Genomic DNA, 11636 nt, shown 5'->3' with positions numbered 1-11636 from the left:
GAACGAGTAACAATGTGTCGCTTATTTGAACTCCAGGAAATAATATTACGCCCAAGATAGACAAGGTAGGTATTAGTGGAAGAGTAGTCATCTTTATTGCCAGCCCAATGTGCCACGTAAATAGGAGATTTACGATGTAGAAAAAAACTTTTTATCCAATGTGCCACTTAAATACCATAAAATTCATTTAACAAGCAACCAATGCTCATTAGTCGGTTGATGCATAAACAGGGACATCTTATTGGCAACAAAAGAAATATCATGGCGAGTGAGAAAGAGATATTGCAAGCTGCCAACTATTGCACGAAATTGAGAAGGATCAGAAAGAGGAGAGCCTGAGGTCATGGTGAATGATAAAAACTTCGTTGGCAATGGGGTGATAATAGGTTTAACATCTTCCATATGAGGTATTTTGAGCAGATCTTGGATGTATGTGTCGAGAGAGTAATATGTCATTACAATGCATAACAACCTCAACTCTAAGGAAGTAAAAAAAAGAGCCAAGATATTTCATAGAGAAACGTTAAGCAAGGTAATCAACAAATTGAGAAATAAGGTCATTACTATTACTAGTAATAAGAATATTATCGATATACACTAGTAGAAACAAAACATGCTTGCTAGTGTTAAGAATAAATAGGGAAATATCAGAGTGAAAATTCTTAAAACCTAAATCTATAAAAAATTAACGCGATTCAAGATACCAAGACTATGGAGCCTATTTGAAACCATAGATAATTTTATGAAGTTTATAATATAAGTTGGATGATCAGAATCAACAAAAACCAAATGTTGTATAATATAAACATGTTTTGAGAGTTGTCCTTAAAGAAATACATTATTGATATCAAGTTAACAAAGGGAACAACCATTGCTAACTACAATACTAAGTATAAGTCTAACAGTGGTGGGTTTAACACCTGGAAACAAGACGAGCTTTAAATCTATCTATAGACTCAACTAATTTAACTATCAAAAGCAGGTGCATTTGGTCTTTAATGCAAACTATTGGAGGTGCATTAGTATTCTGCTCCGTGGAAAATTTATATTACTCTTCAAGCCTTTCCCTTGCAAATTCAACCACACGGAGCAGATCAAAGCGCTCTAATAAGGAGCCGATCCGGTTCTCCCTGAATGCGTTTCTCCATCTCGCATAGGCGCCTAGTGCCCGTACGGTCAAGTCGGTCAATCGTGCCGCACGCATTTCGGAGCTGTCTCTTTTCAGGGCCGAGCCTGCTGACTCGGATGCTACGGCTTTACGCCTCCATGGTTGAGTAAGCAGGTGAAAGGCCGTTCGCACGGGCCTTTTTATGACTATTATGCCCCGCATCTCTGCGCTCAATTACCTGAGTGGAATTTCTCTCTTTTCTTTTTCCGATTATGCCATCATAACATCAATTAATGAAGCACTGAACGTTGTTGGAGACGTTCCAAGCCTTGCCATGCGTATTTACTGTTTCACCCTTCAGGCACACTTATTAATAGAAATCGGTGAATGAATGAGGTTTTTTCTCAGAAAAAATCTGAAGGTATTATGGTAATTAGGTTAAGCATCGAGGGTAGAAAGGTAACTTCGGCTCTATATATTTTGGCGATTGGTTGTGCAGGCCCTTATTAAGAGGTCCGGAGTCGGAAAAGGAAGAAGGCAGCCACATCGTCCTCTCGTTATCCGTTTCTCTCTCCCACTCGTTTATCTCTTCGCTTTGGGATTCTCTGGGCATTCCTTCTCAGGGTTTATATCTGTCCGCCTTCCTGGTTAGGGTTTTTGCAAATCCATTCGTTGAACCAATGGTTTCTGACTCCGTCATGAATGCTGCCTCTACTCCCGCATTTTCAAAAGATATGGGTAGGAAGAAGAGGGTAAGTGGGGAAATCTTTTTATCCCTATGTTTTTTTTTTTTTTTAAAGCTTTTTCATTTTATGAATATCTTCTTTTTGGATTGTCATGCGTTCGCCTAATAATTTTTTGCTGATCGTTCTTTTGTTTCAGGCAAACCGGTCTGCGAAATTGAAACAGTGCAAGCTTGATGCGCGGCGCGAGCAATGGCTTTCTCAAGGTATGTTTTGATTTTTATTTTTTATGTTTTTGTTTTTTCAAAATTATCAGTAGTTATATCATTTAACCTGCAAAGTTTTCTGACTCTAGATGGGATATTTGTCTAACATTAGAGAGGCAATCAATCATGAAGAAAACCATATGTTGGCGCAATTTGTTCGTTTGTGATTTGTTGATGAAAACTTTCTTTTATCGGGTTTATGCAGTCAAGAACAAAGGCGGAAAAGAACCTTCCGATGGTGGTTCTTCTCCGTTGTCGCCTTTGCGTCTCAATGACGAGAGACACGAGCCTTTGCCCAACTTAAAGCCAAGATCAAGACCCGAAGAAACCGAGGGTTCGAGTCTTCACGACAGTGATTCTGAGTCCCTTACTAACAGTCCGAGTAATGGCTCTCGTAAGGAACGGCATACCAGTTGTGGTAGCAGCAGCAGTGGATCCTATTCTGGAAGTGTCAGTGAAGAAGAGGAGGATAGCTTGGACGATTGGGAGGCGATCGCAGATGCCCTCAATTCGGAATCGGCAGCTCAAACGCATCCGGCAGCACCCACCCCTTTGCCGAAATGCCCCGTTAAGCTTACCTCGGTGGGAGCGGAGGCGATCCCGAGACCGCCCTCAAATTGCCGTGCATGGAGGCCTGATGATGCCTTCCGTCCCCAGAGCTTACCTAACCTCTCAAAGCACAAAAGCTTTCCCATAAATTCCCAACGGCAATTCTCTAGTAGGCCAGGAAACTGGACTCACATTGGTATTATGTCGCCTCCCTCTTCCTGTCCTATATGTTACGAAGATCTTGATCCCACAGACACAAGCTTTCTCCCCTGTTTGTGTGGGTTTCGCCTTTGCTTGTTTTGTCATAAGAGGATTCTAGAAGCAGATGGTCGCTGTCCAGGCTGCAGGAAGCCCTACGGATCTGTGGAAGGGGATGTGGGTGTGAATGTGGCCTCTTCTCTGTTTCCTTTATCTCGTTCTTGTAGTATGAGTACGACAAGGTACTAGGGATGGAAGTTGCACTTTTTCTTGAAGTATGTATGTTGGGGGTGTAGTCCGTTTTGGTTCTCGTGTTCTAAAATTAGGTTTTCGGAGATGTGAATATAGGAATAGGACTGAGTCCATTAAAACAATGGTTACCGGGAAATGGGTATCGCTACTGAGTTTTATTCTTATACATGTATGTAGAAGATACTTGTGGGTATGTGAATAGTTTATAAAGGTGGTTATAGATAATTATACTTCAAAATCAGATATTACCTTCTCCTCTCCTTGTCATATTATTTTATTTTCTTCATATTGTTTGGCAATTTGGAAACTAGGCATGCCTGTAGTAGCGACTCTTATTTACTGTTTTGATATTGTCAACTAATACATTTTGGCGTGCAAAGTGTTTGAGTGTTTTTATCCAGTTGTGGGGCATTTGGAATTCTAAAAATCAATTGCTGTGTCATTGGTGCTTGGCTCTTATCTGGTAAGGAAGCTATTCTCACTGTTTTTCATGTTAGGTAGGTCCTATCCTTTCCTCATTGTGATTTTATGGTACTTGCAAGGAAATGTATTATGGCTCTTCTTTTTACTATCTTATCCAGTAGGGAGGAATTTCAAAAGTAGCTAGAATAATGCTGGCAAGAGTGTCCTCTCATCTTATTATGTGTGCTTTGTAAGTTTTCTGCCCATTTACCTGTTACTCACACGAGGAGTACTAGACAATTAGTATGCATATTTCTAGATATGTTTTTGTCTGCCTTTCTTTGTTGCTCTCTATCTTTAACAAGCATGATGCAGGTTATGTGAGAGGCAACTTTTTGGTGTCACTTTTCTGATACTTTTACGTTGCTGAACTTAGAAGGACTTCTGGAACAAATTTTATTTTTGCATCTTCTTGGATATTCATTATTTTAGGATGTGACGAAATGGATGGAGGTGAAGGTATTCCCTTGTTTACTATGATAATAATGCCTCCTTGATACAATTCCACATTATTCTTCACATCCTTTAATGAGCCTTTTTGGGCCTAGAAAAGATACTCATTTGGTTCAGTAGGTTATTGTATAAAACATTTTACCTTGTTGCATATTACATAATGTTAATCTAAATATCATATATTTCATAAAAAAACCTTCAGCAACACTTTAACACAGAAAAAAACTTTAGCTGCTGAAATATTTCTTTTGATGGTTTTTTTTTTCTGGTATGATTAACGACTTGAATATTTCCTATTTTAGTAGATTCATTTTTTTATACAATTGACCATATCATTTACCACCAAAGCAGGAATAGACAGCTGTAGAAATGGGATCTTGATCTTATGAGGATAATGCTCTTGTTTATATATTTCAACTAAAACAACATAAAAATATCTGAGAATATGATTTGATCATTCCACTTCATGAACCAATTCGTGTTAAAAAAACATCAGAAAATATTTTCTGGCCATCGTGTTCCGGTATTGCTACCTTCTTTGCACTTGAGCATTTACTATATCACAACCCTTTAGAACTGGAAGAGAGGGGACAACTACTGCTTTACATACTGACCAAGATAGCAGAAGATGGACAACTATTAATTCTACTACAATCATTATACAGTGTATGAGGACATGCAAAAAATGACAAGTGTAAGATCCAGTAATTATTTGGTTGTGATATAGAGAAACATGGGTGGGTAGGGGTCGGGTCTTAGAGTGATAAGTCTGAGGGGATGTATATACTTGTTCCCGAATAATTCAGACTACATACAGAGGAGGGGCATTTTGCCAGTGGTCTGTATATATATACCCTTTTACATTTATGTGTTTAGACTTTTGTATGATAAGTGGATGAAACAAAAAATAGAAAAAAAAGGCTTTGAAATTAATTGGACTCGTAAGCCTGTGTTGTCTGTCGAGTCTTTAGCTTGTGTTGTAACAATTTGACAAATAGAGAGTTCAATAGTGCATTGGATTGGAAATAAGGTGATTGATTCGAGGATTTGGGTAGTTTATACCCGTCAGGCAATACCCCAGACCCTGCACTACTGGGAGCTCCTTTTGTGGCAAAAGTTGTGTGGACAAACAGCTCTTACACTTCAAATGGCTTTTGCACTTGGGTGTATCATTGATATAATTCCAATTTCCAACTGTAAAAAGGTGGATTTGGTTCGGAATTTCTTTTTAGTGCTTGTTTGTGGACTGATACAACGAAGGTGTTTGAGGTAGGGACTAGATGTGGGTATGCCTCCTCTTTGTGTATATGTTCAGTCTAATATGTGGTCAATTGCAAAAGCTCTTCTTCCATGTGCTCCTTGTGCTCTTTCTTCCAGTCTCTTCCGTTTTTCTTTCGTTTTTTATGTCCTGAAAATAAACATTTTTTTCTTTCGTCAACTTTTCTTCTGTTAAGATATTTCATATCCACCTGATTCGCGTACAGCCCCCTTAGATGAAACTAACTGTTGTAATTGCTTTATTATCATTCTCCTGTATCAGGATAGTGTCTTAGTCGCTGTCTGAAATTGTTGCGTGTCAATGTTTGTCAGGATTTAGACAAAAAACGCTTAATTCCAGCATTATCAGCGTAATAGAAGAAAGGTAGACAGTACAGGTAACCCAAATTTTATTTGTAAAGCTATTTGGATCTGTAGATTATTTTTATCAATATCATAGGAGGGAATTTTTTCGTCTTTCACTTCCTCAAAAAACAGGAAAAGAAAGAAAGAAAAGAAACCATCTTTAAAAACAATGGCCGAGTGGTTTGTAAATCAGGCTCCAAGAAGGTAACGAGTGTAGGTGTACTCGTTGTCATTTTATTGCAAAGACTTCTGGGGGTCGTTCTCGATTGTCAGTTTAAGGTCTGCAAAGACTTCTGGCGGTCCCTTCTCTCTCGCCATTTTAAGTCCATTGCAGTTGCAGCTTCACTCGATGTAGTTATTACTTACTACAATAAAGTGTTTTGCGCATCTAGGTAACAAATTGGGTGGGTGGTATGGCCCTGACATTCGTCAGTATTGAGTGAAGTCGAGGCCTCGTGGCTGGCTGGTGGTACATGGCCGTTTTCTTTGTAGTTTTGACTGTTAAAAAGAAAATTCCGCAATTCGCCCTTGGAGAATTTTGCAAGCCCTTGTGGCTCGCCCATTATCTCTGTCAGAGAATCGAAGAACTAGGCCACGATGGTCCTTCGTGGGATCTTATAGAGATTATTTTTCGTTTTTCAAAATGCTAAGGCTGTAAGTGGATCAAACCTATTTGTCAAATCTTTTATTAAAGCATTACTGCCTATTTATAATATTGTTCATTTATCTATCAACAGTATGAATCCGATCAGGGGATTATAAAACCCAAATACAATCAAATTGTGTAAATCAAGTTGAATGCCGATTGAAGCAGATCCAAATAGCAGAACAAATAATTCTTGCATCATCCAACAGCAAGGATGACATCTGACCAACAACGGGTCTATATATCTTCCAATTATATGACACACGAGAAGAACAAATGAAACCTGTCTTCTCATGCAAATATATTGAAAAACGGATTTAAACCAAATCTAACAACCAGGTGGAATCCAAAGTCAAATATATATGTAAAACAAATGGCAGAGATTAGAACAAATCCATGCACACAAGCAGACATTCAAAATTTCATGGATAATGTCCAACAGAAGTTAGTTCCATACATTATTACTATGTCGATCGACATATCATAGCATACTTTACATATTGAATGTATCATTAAAGCATAATGCTAAATTAACAAATCATCTTTTCTTAAAACCATATTTCTTACGTTCATAAAATAAATCAGTCTTAGCGCTCCCCAAATTAACAATCTTCGGGCAACCATCCCTGTCCTTCTCCTGCTGTGTGCACTCTTTACAGTAATAAGCATCAGAGATTCCAACCCCTCCACAAATGACGCACCGACCTTGGAATGATCCATAATTACATTCATCACAGACACGAACAAGAGTGCATGGTCGAACATACGAATCACATATTACACACTTGCCATCACACTTTTCACACAGCCGGCCAATGGCAATGCCTGGCTGCTTCCTGCACATAATCAGATCAGGATGGTGCTTTGCCATGGCTTGGATCCCACACTAGCTATTCTGATGAGAAAAAGAGAAAGAAAGACCACCCATTAGAATGGGTAAGTAGGGAAGAAAGATAAGTGCAATGGCAATTATCTAATCAGTAAAAAGGTACTTTTTTTTTTCTTTGCAAAGCAGAGAAAAGAGGTATAGCTTAAAAAGCATAATTTGTCGAGGTAGTTCAAGACAGATATTTTACATGATGACAGAAACAGACACCCCGTTACTATTCATAAACTTGGTTGACTAGATCAAAGTCAGCTCAAAACAACAAACTACTGCCTGTTCAAAGTTAAGTGGTTCAGGGCTCAGGAGAATCTCTCTTCAGCTGTGAAGAGGGTTGTCACTTCACTACAGCCACATCTATCTGACAAGGCAGAAGACGATAAGATTGACACTGATTTGGTAGTACCTATATGTTGCTAATTGTCTTTGCATGCTATCACATATCCATTGCATCTATTGGATCAAAGAAGCAGAAAATCCTACATAGTGGCTAGCATCCTCAATAGTTATTTCCAAAATCTAAAACACATTTGTCCACAATGTAATTGTTAAAAGACATCCACATGTGTAGGGTGGCATTATGGTAAATAGGACAATTTTCTAATAAGAGTTAGTATGACTTTGTAATTATACAAACTGATATATATTCTTTTATGTCTTTCTTTTCTTAAGAGGTGTAGCCCTAAAGGTATTATCGACATTGCAATACTTACACTTCAACTATAAATAGAAGTATGGGGGGCATGAGTTAGAGCATCAAGCTCTAGCCTGTCTTTTCTCTAGTTCATTTCTTGCGATTATTCCCCTCTCTCTCTTTCTTTTTTTTCTTTTCTTCTCTCATAATCTCTTTTTCCTCAAGCATGCCCACCTTATGAAACTAAACATGGCATCAGAGCGGGTAAGAATCTAACATGGAAAAGGAGAAGAAAGGGTGAAAGAAGAAGAAAAAGAAAAAGAAATTTTTTTCCTTTTAGTCTTCTCCTTTCATAGTTATTTTTTTTGTTGGATTTTACAGTATCTAACCACACTTTTCGTATAACAAATTATGTATTGAGGGAAATATCTTTGAACTAGTTTCCAACGCAAAAAAAAAAAAAAAAAAAAAAAAATTCAATCAAAATTTTCTTCAAAGTGAAATTGACTTCTAAAGCAACAAAGGTCAGCAACAAAAAAGTTTCGAGCATCAACAAAAAACTTCAATGTTTAGGACGTTTTGTACCAACAAGACCAAGAATTTAAATAGAAAATTATATACCAAATAAAAAGTTTGTAAGTCTATTTTCTAACCCAACAAGTTGTTCCTCAATCTGATCTTTCTAGAGAGAGATATCCACATTGGAATAATCAAAAATCATGCTAATACTCTGATGCATGTGAAAATCCAAATTTAAGACAATTTTTTACTTTATTTTTTGAGTTACTAGTCTTGGTTTAACAACATTTTCTATTTGTTTTCAAACTGACTTTACCAAATTGTGTATTCTTTTCTTTTTTTAGAGTTTCCTTTCTTTGATCTTACTACATGAGTTTCCTTCAAAAAAGTCTTTCCCTACATGAGTTTAGTCTCATTTTTTAGAAAATTTGAAAATTTTGAATTAGAAAGTCTCATTTCCTCATTCTAAATTCCAAATATTGGTGCCCTAAATCTCCCTTATTCCAAAATTTCTTTCTTAAATATTTTATTTTGAAATTAGTCAGGTTGTATTAAAAAAAAACAATTGTCTTACATGAAAATTCTGTTTTAAAAAAGTTTTTATTATAATGTTCCATCCCAAAACTTTCTTTATTGGAGGTTTTTTTAAGGTCCCTCAATTATAAGAATTATTTTTTATCTCTTTCTTGAGTCAAACTGTCATTTTTTATCCATTATTGGTCTAAAAGTACCTCCTTATTTGGAAGTACAAAGAACTGCATTGTACGCCTCCTTCTATTTGAAGTATAAAAGTTGCAATATTTTTATTCATACTCTTAATTCTTCAAAGTACTTTATTTAATTTGTGTTTTTTTTAATTACTTTAAAGTAATGCCTATAGACCCATTACCTGCAAAGACTAAAAGTGTGCCCAACATCCAACTTAATTCAATTTTTTATTCTTTTTACCCAAGTGGTATTTTGAGCTACCCTTAAAAAGTGAATACACTTTTTCATTCCCCTATGATGGGCCAGACCACTTTCAAATTTGAACTGCCAATTCAAATTGGAGTTGAAGTTTTGTCATGAACTAGGGGTGATTTTTCTTTTCTCACCATTATTTTGTGCAGGCTGGGTCTCTTGCCAAAGAACAAAGAGATCTCTAACTTGAGGGGAAGAAGTAGAAGAAGAAGAAGAAGTACAATAAAGAGGAAACCAATAATAAAGATTTCCACGTGTTGAAGTACTCAAATTTTATGTGATCATAATACCCAACTAAGGGGGAAAACATGATGAAGACTACAAGTAAGATGTCAACAAGAACAACATGAATCAAAACAATGCAATTAGAATTCTTTTCAAGCCACACAAGATCAAAATTTATTTTCAAACACACAAATTTTTTGACCAAGATTGTTGTAAGCTAAAATTACAAACACTAGTTTGAGGGGGAGTATTAACAGACACCCATTAAGTAGGGTGGCATTATGGTAAATAGGACAACTTTACAAAAAGACGTGGCATGACTTTGTAATTATACAAGTTGGTGTATATCCTTTTGTCTTTTTTCTCTTAATGCAACTCTAAGGGTATTATTGACATTGTAATTTTCACACTTCAACTATAAATAGAAGCATGAGGGTACGGGTCATAGCATCAAGCTCTAGCCAATCTTTTTTCTAATCATTCACTTGTGATCATTCTCTCATCTCTCTCTCTTTCTCTTTCTCTTTCTCTTTTCTTTCTCTTTTCTCATGTTCTCCTCTTCCTCAAACAAGCCCACCTTATAAAACTTTGTAATACACAACAATGATGTGGCAAACCATGGCATTCTCACATTAACATATCAACAACAAAGATCTAACATTTTTAATTGTATTTTGTTATGTTTCAAAGGGATATTATATGAAAAATGAGACAAATGAGGATCATAATGAGAAGAAAAAAGGCGTTAGGTTCACGAAATTAGAATTAGAATGACCCTCACGGCAAACATAGCCAAAAACAACAAATCCTCAGCCTGCTCAAACCTCCCTGAATGTTATCAGAACCTGCACACACCACGCTAACCTCAAATGTCAAATGCTGTCAAACATACAAGAATGAATTCGCTTGCTGATAAGACTGACGCTATCACAAGTCCTACCCAAATACTACAGGAACTTGTGCTAGCACTTCCACATTTTTTTTATGAAGCTAGCACTTCCACTCATGCCTCAACTTCTTGTTGAAAGTTCAGAGCAACAGGAAGTTGGTGTTTACAGATGATTGCAACTCTTCATTTTTTAATCAAACCCTCATACTTCGAATGAGCTAGTTTGTGTGCATACTGCAGATACGTTGACTCCGTTCTATCATTCTTTAGGTTTCAGGCTCTTTTACATTCGTTTTTTCCGTTCACAGAAGTCCAGAACCCATTTTATCTAACTCTTCTGAAAAGAAAAAAAAAGATGTTACCTAAAGTAACACCTCGATCTTCCATCATAGAGTCATTTATTATAGACACCAACATTAGCATTCATTACTTCAGTCAAGACCTGCTTTGCAGATTATAAAAACCCAAAAAAAAAAGCCTTGGAGTGACCTCTTCCTTGAATTTCCCTTAATCTACACATCCAAAAAATAGAACCAATTGGAGCATTCTTTACTGGTTACTCACTTTGCAATAACAATTCGTAATGTTGATCGTCGGGTAGCCTCCAATGATTATGCTTAATTTAAAAAATAAACGCGAAAAAAAAAGATCATCAAGCATGCCGTTCGTTCAATAAGGTTCGAATGCAATAAAAAACAAAGAACGAGTATGATGAGTAGCCGACATAAAAGCCAAAGAGAAAAATAAAACATGAACAAGGAAATGGAAGTTGGAAACAACTTCTATTTGTATCATGAATTTTAGCTTGATAGCCATACCTTTTCTTTGCAACAATCGGGCGTCCTCTTTTGTTCGGTCGATACTTGATACACAAACCTTTCTTATGCAAGCAGTCGCCCAGCACTGACCTAGAAGCTGGAACCCACTGTTCAAACACAGAGGGAGACCGCTTTCTGGGTTGATGACGTCTCCCAAAGATTGGATCTTCGAGGGGCCGGGAATTCTCTAGACACAGTCACCTAATTAGGTCTATCCATGCCCGGTCAGATGATTGATTTTTGATTTAGACGAATAAATAGATAATTTTTATTATATTAATAATTAAGGCTGAATGATATAAAAAAGTTAGGTATATACACATATTACAAATAAAAAATAATTTTAAAATTTGGTAAAAATTTTCTTTTGAGATAAAATATGATTCAAATATTTTTCTTAAAGATTTTATAATATTTATTTAAGAATTTTATTATGCATTAGACGGACATTGTTCTTAAGCTTTTATG

At 36.5% G+C, this 11636-nt stretch overlaps 2 protein-coding genes across 2 annotated transcripts; one reads left to right on the top strand and one right to left on the bottom strand.

Annotated features, from left to right (window-relative positions):
- The first annotated feature begins 1650 nt into the window (after positions 1-1650).
- LOC137946255 (uncharacterized) lies at positions 1651-3956 on the top strand. The gene is made up of 3 exons (XM_068792480.1): positions 1651-1860; positions 1991-2057; positions 2263-3956. Exons 1-3 carry the CDS (start codon positions 1789-1791, stop codon positions 3051-3053), a joined length of 930 nt encoding a protein of 309 aa, XP_068648581.1. The 5' UTR covers positions 1651-1788; the 3' UTR covers positions 3054-3956.
- Positions 3957-6661: 2705 nt separating this feature from the next.
- On the bottom strand, positions 6662-11378 carry LOC137946529 (PHD finger-like domain-containing protein 5A). Its single transcript, XM_068792865.1, has 2 exons — positions 11169-11378; positions 6662-7135 (listed from the first exon to the last, which is right to left on the bottom strand). Exon 2 carries the CDS (start codon positions 7109-7111, stop codon positions 6779-6781), a length of 333 nt encoding a protein of 110 aa, XP_068648966.1. The 5' UTR covers positions 7112-7135; positions 11169-11378; the 3' UTR covers positions 6662-6778.
- Positions 11379-11636: the final 258 nt, after the last annotated feature.

This window comes from Aristolochia californica, unplaced genomic scaffold (assembly GCF_029961685.1).
Source record: "Aristolochia californica isolate CCGP_79_NKW_82.1479 unplaced genomic scaffold, dmAriCali1.0.hap1 SCAF_12, whole genome shotgun sequence".
NCBI classification, from domain to species: Eukaryota; Viridiplantae; Streptophyta; class Magnoliopsida; order Piperales; family Aristolochiaceae; genus Aristolochia; species Aristolochia californica.
The sequence above is the reverse complement of the archived record's forward strand: the minus strand, read 5'-3'. Positions and strand labels throughout refer to the sequence as shown.

Excerpts from the sequence above, each read along its gene's own strand:
- LOC137946529 (XM_068792865.1), bottom strand. The coding sequence starts at position 7,111 with ATGGCAAAGCACCATCCTGATCTGATTATGTGCAGGAAGCAGCCAGGC.
- LOC137946255 (XM_068792480.1), top strand. The coding sequence starts at position 1,789 with ATGGTTTCTGACTCCGTCATGAATGCTGCCTCTACTCCCGCATTTTCA. Across the intron at positions 1,861-1,990 it reads ATATGGGTAGGAAGAAGAGG|GCAAACCGGTCTGCGAAATT; the intron begins GTAAGTGGGGAA and ends CTTTTGTTTCAG. Across the intron at positions 2,058-2,262 it reads CGAGCAATGGCTTTCTCAAG|TCAAGAACAAAGGCGGAAAA; the intron begins GTATGTTTTGAT and ends GGGTTTATGCAG.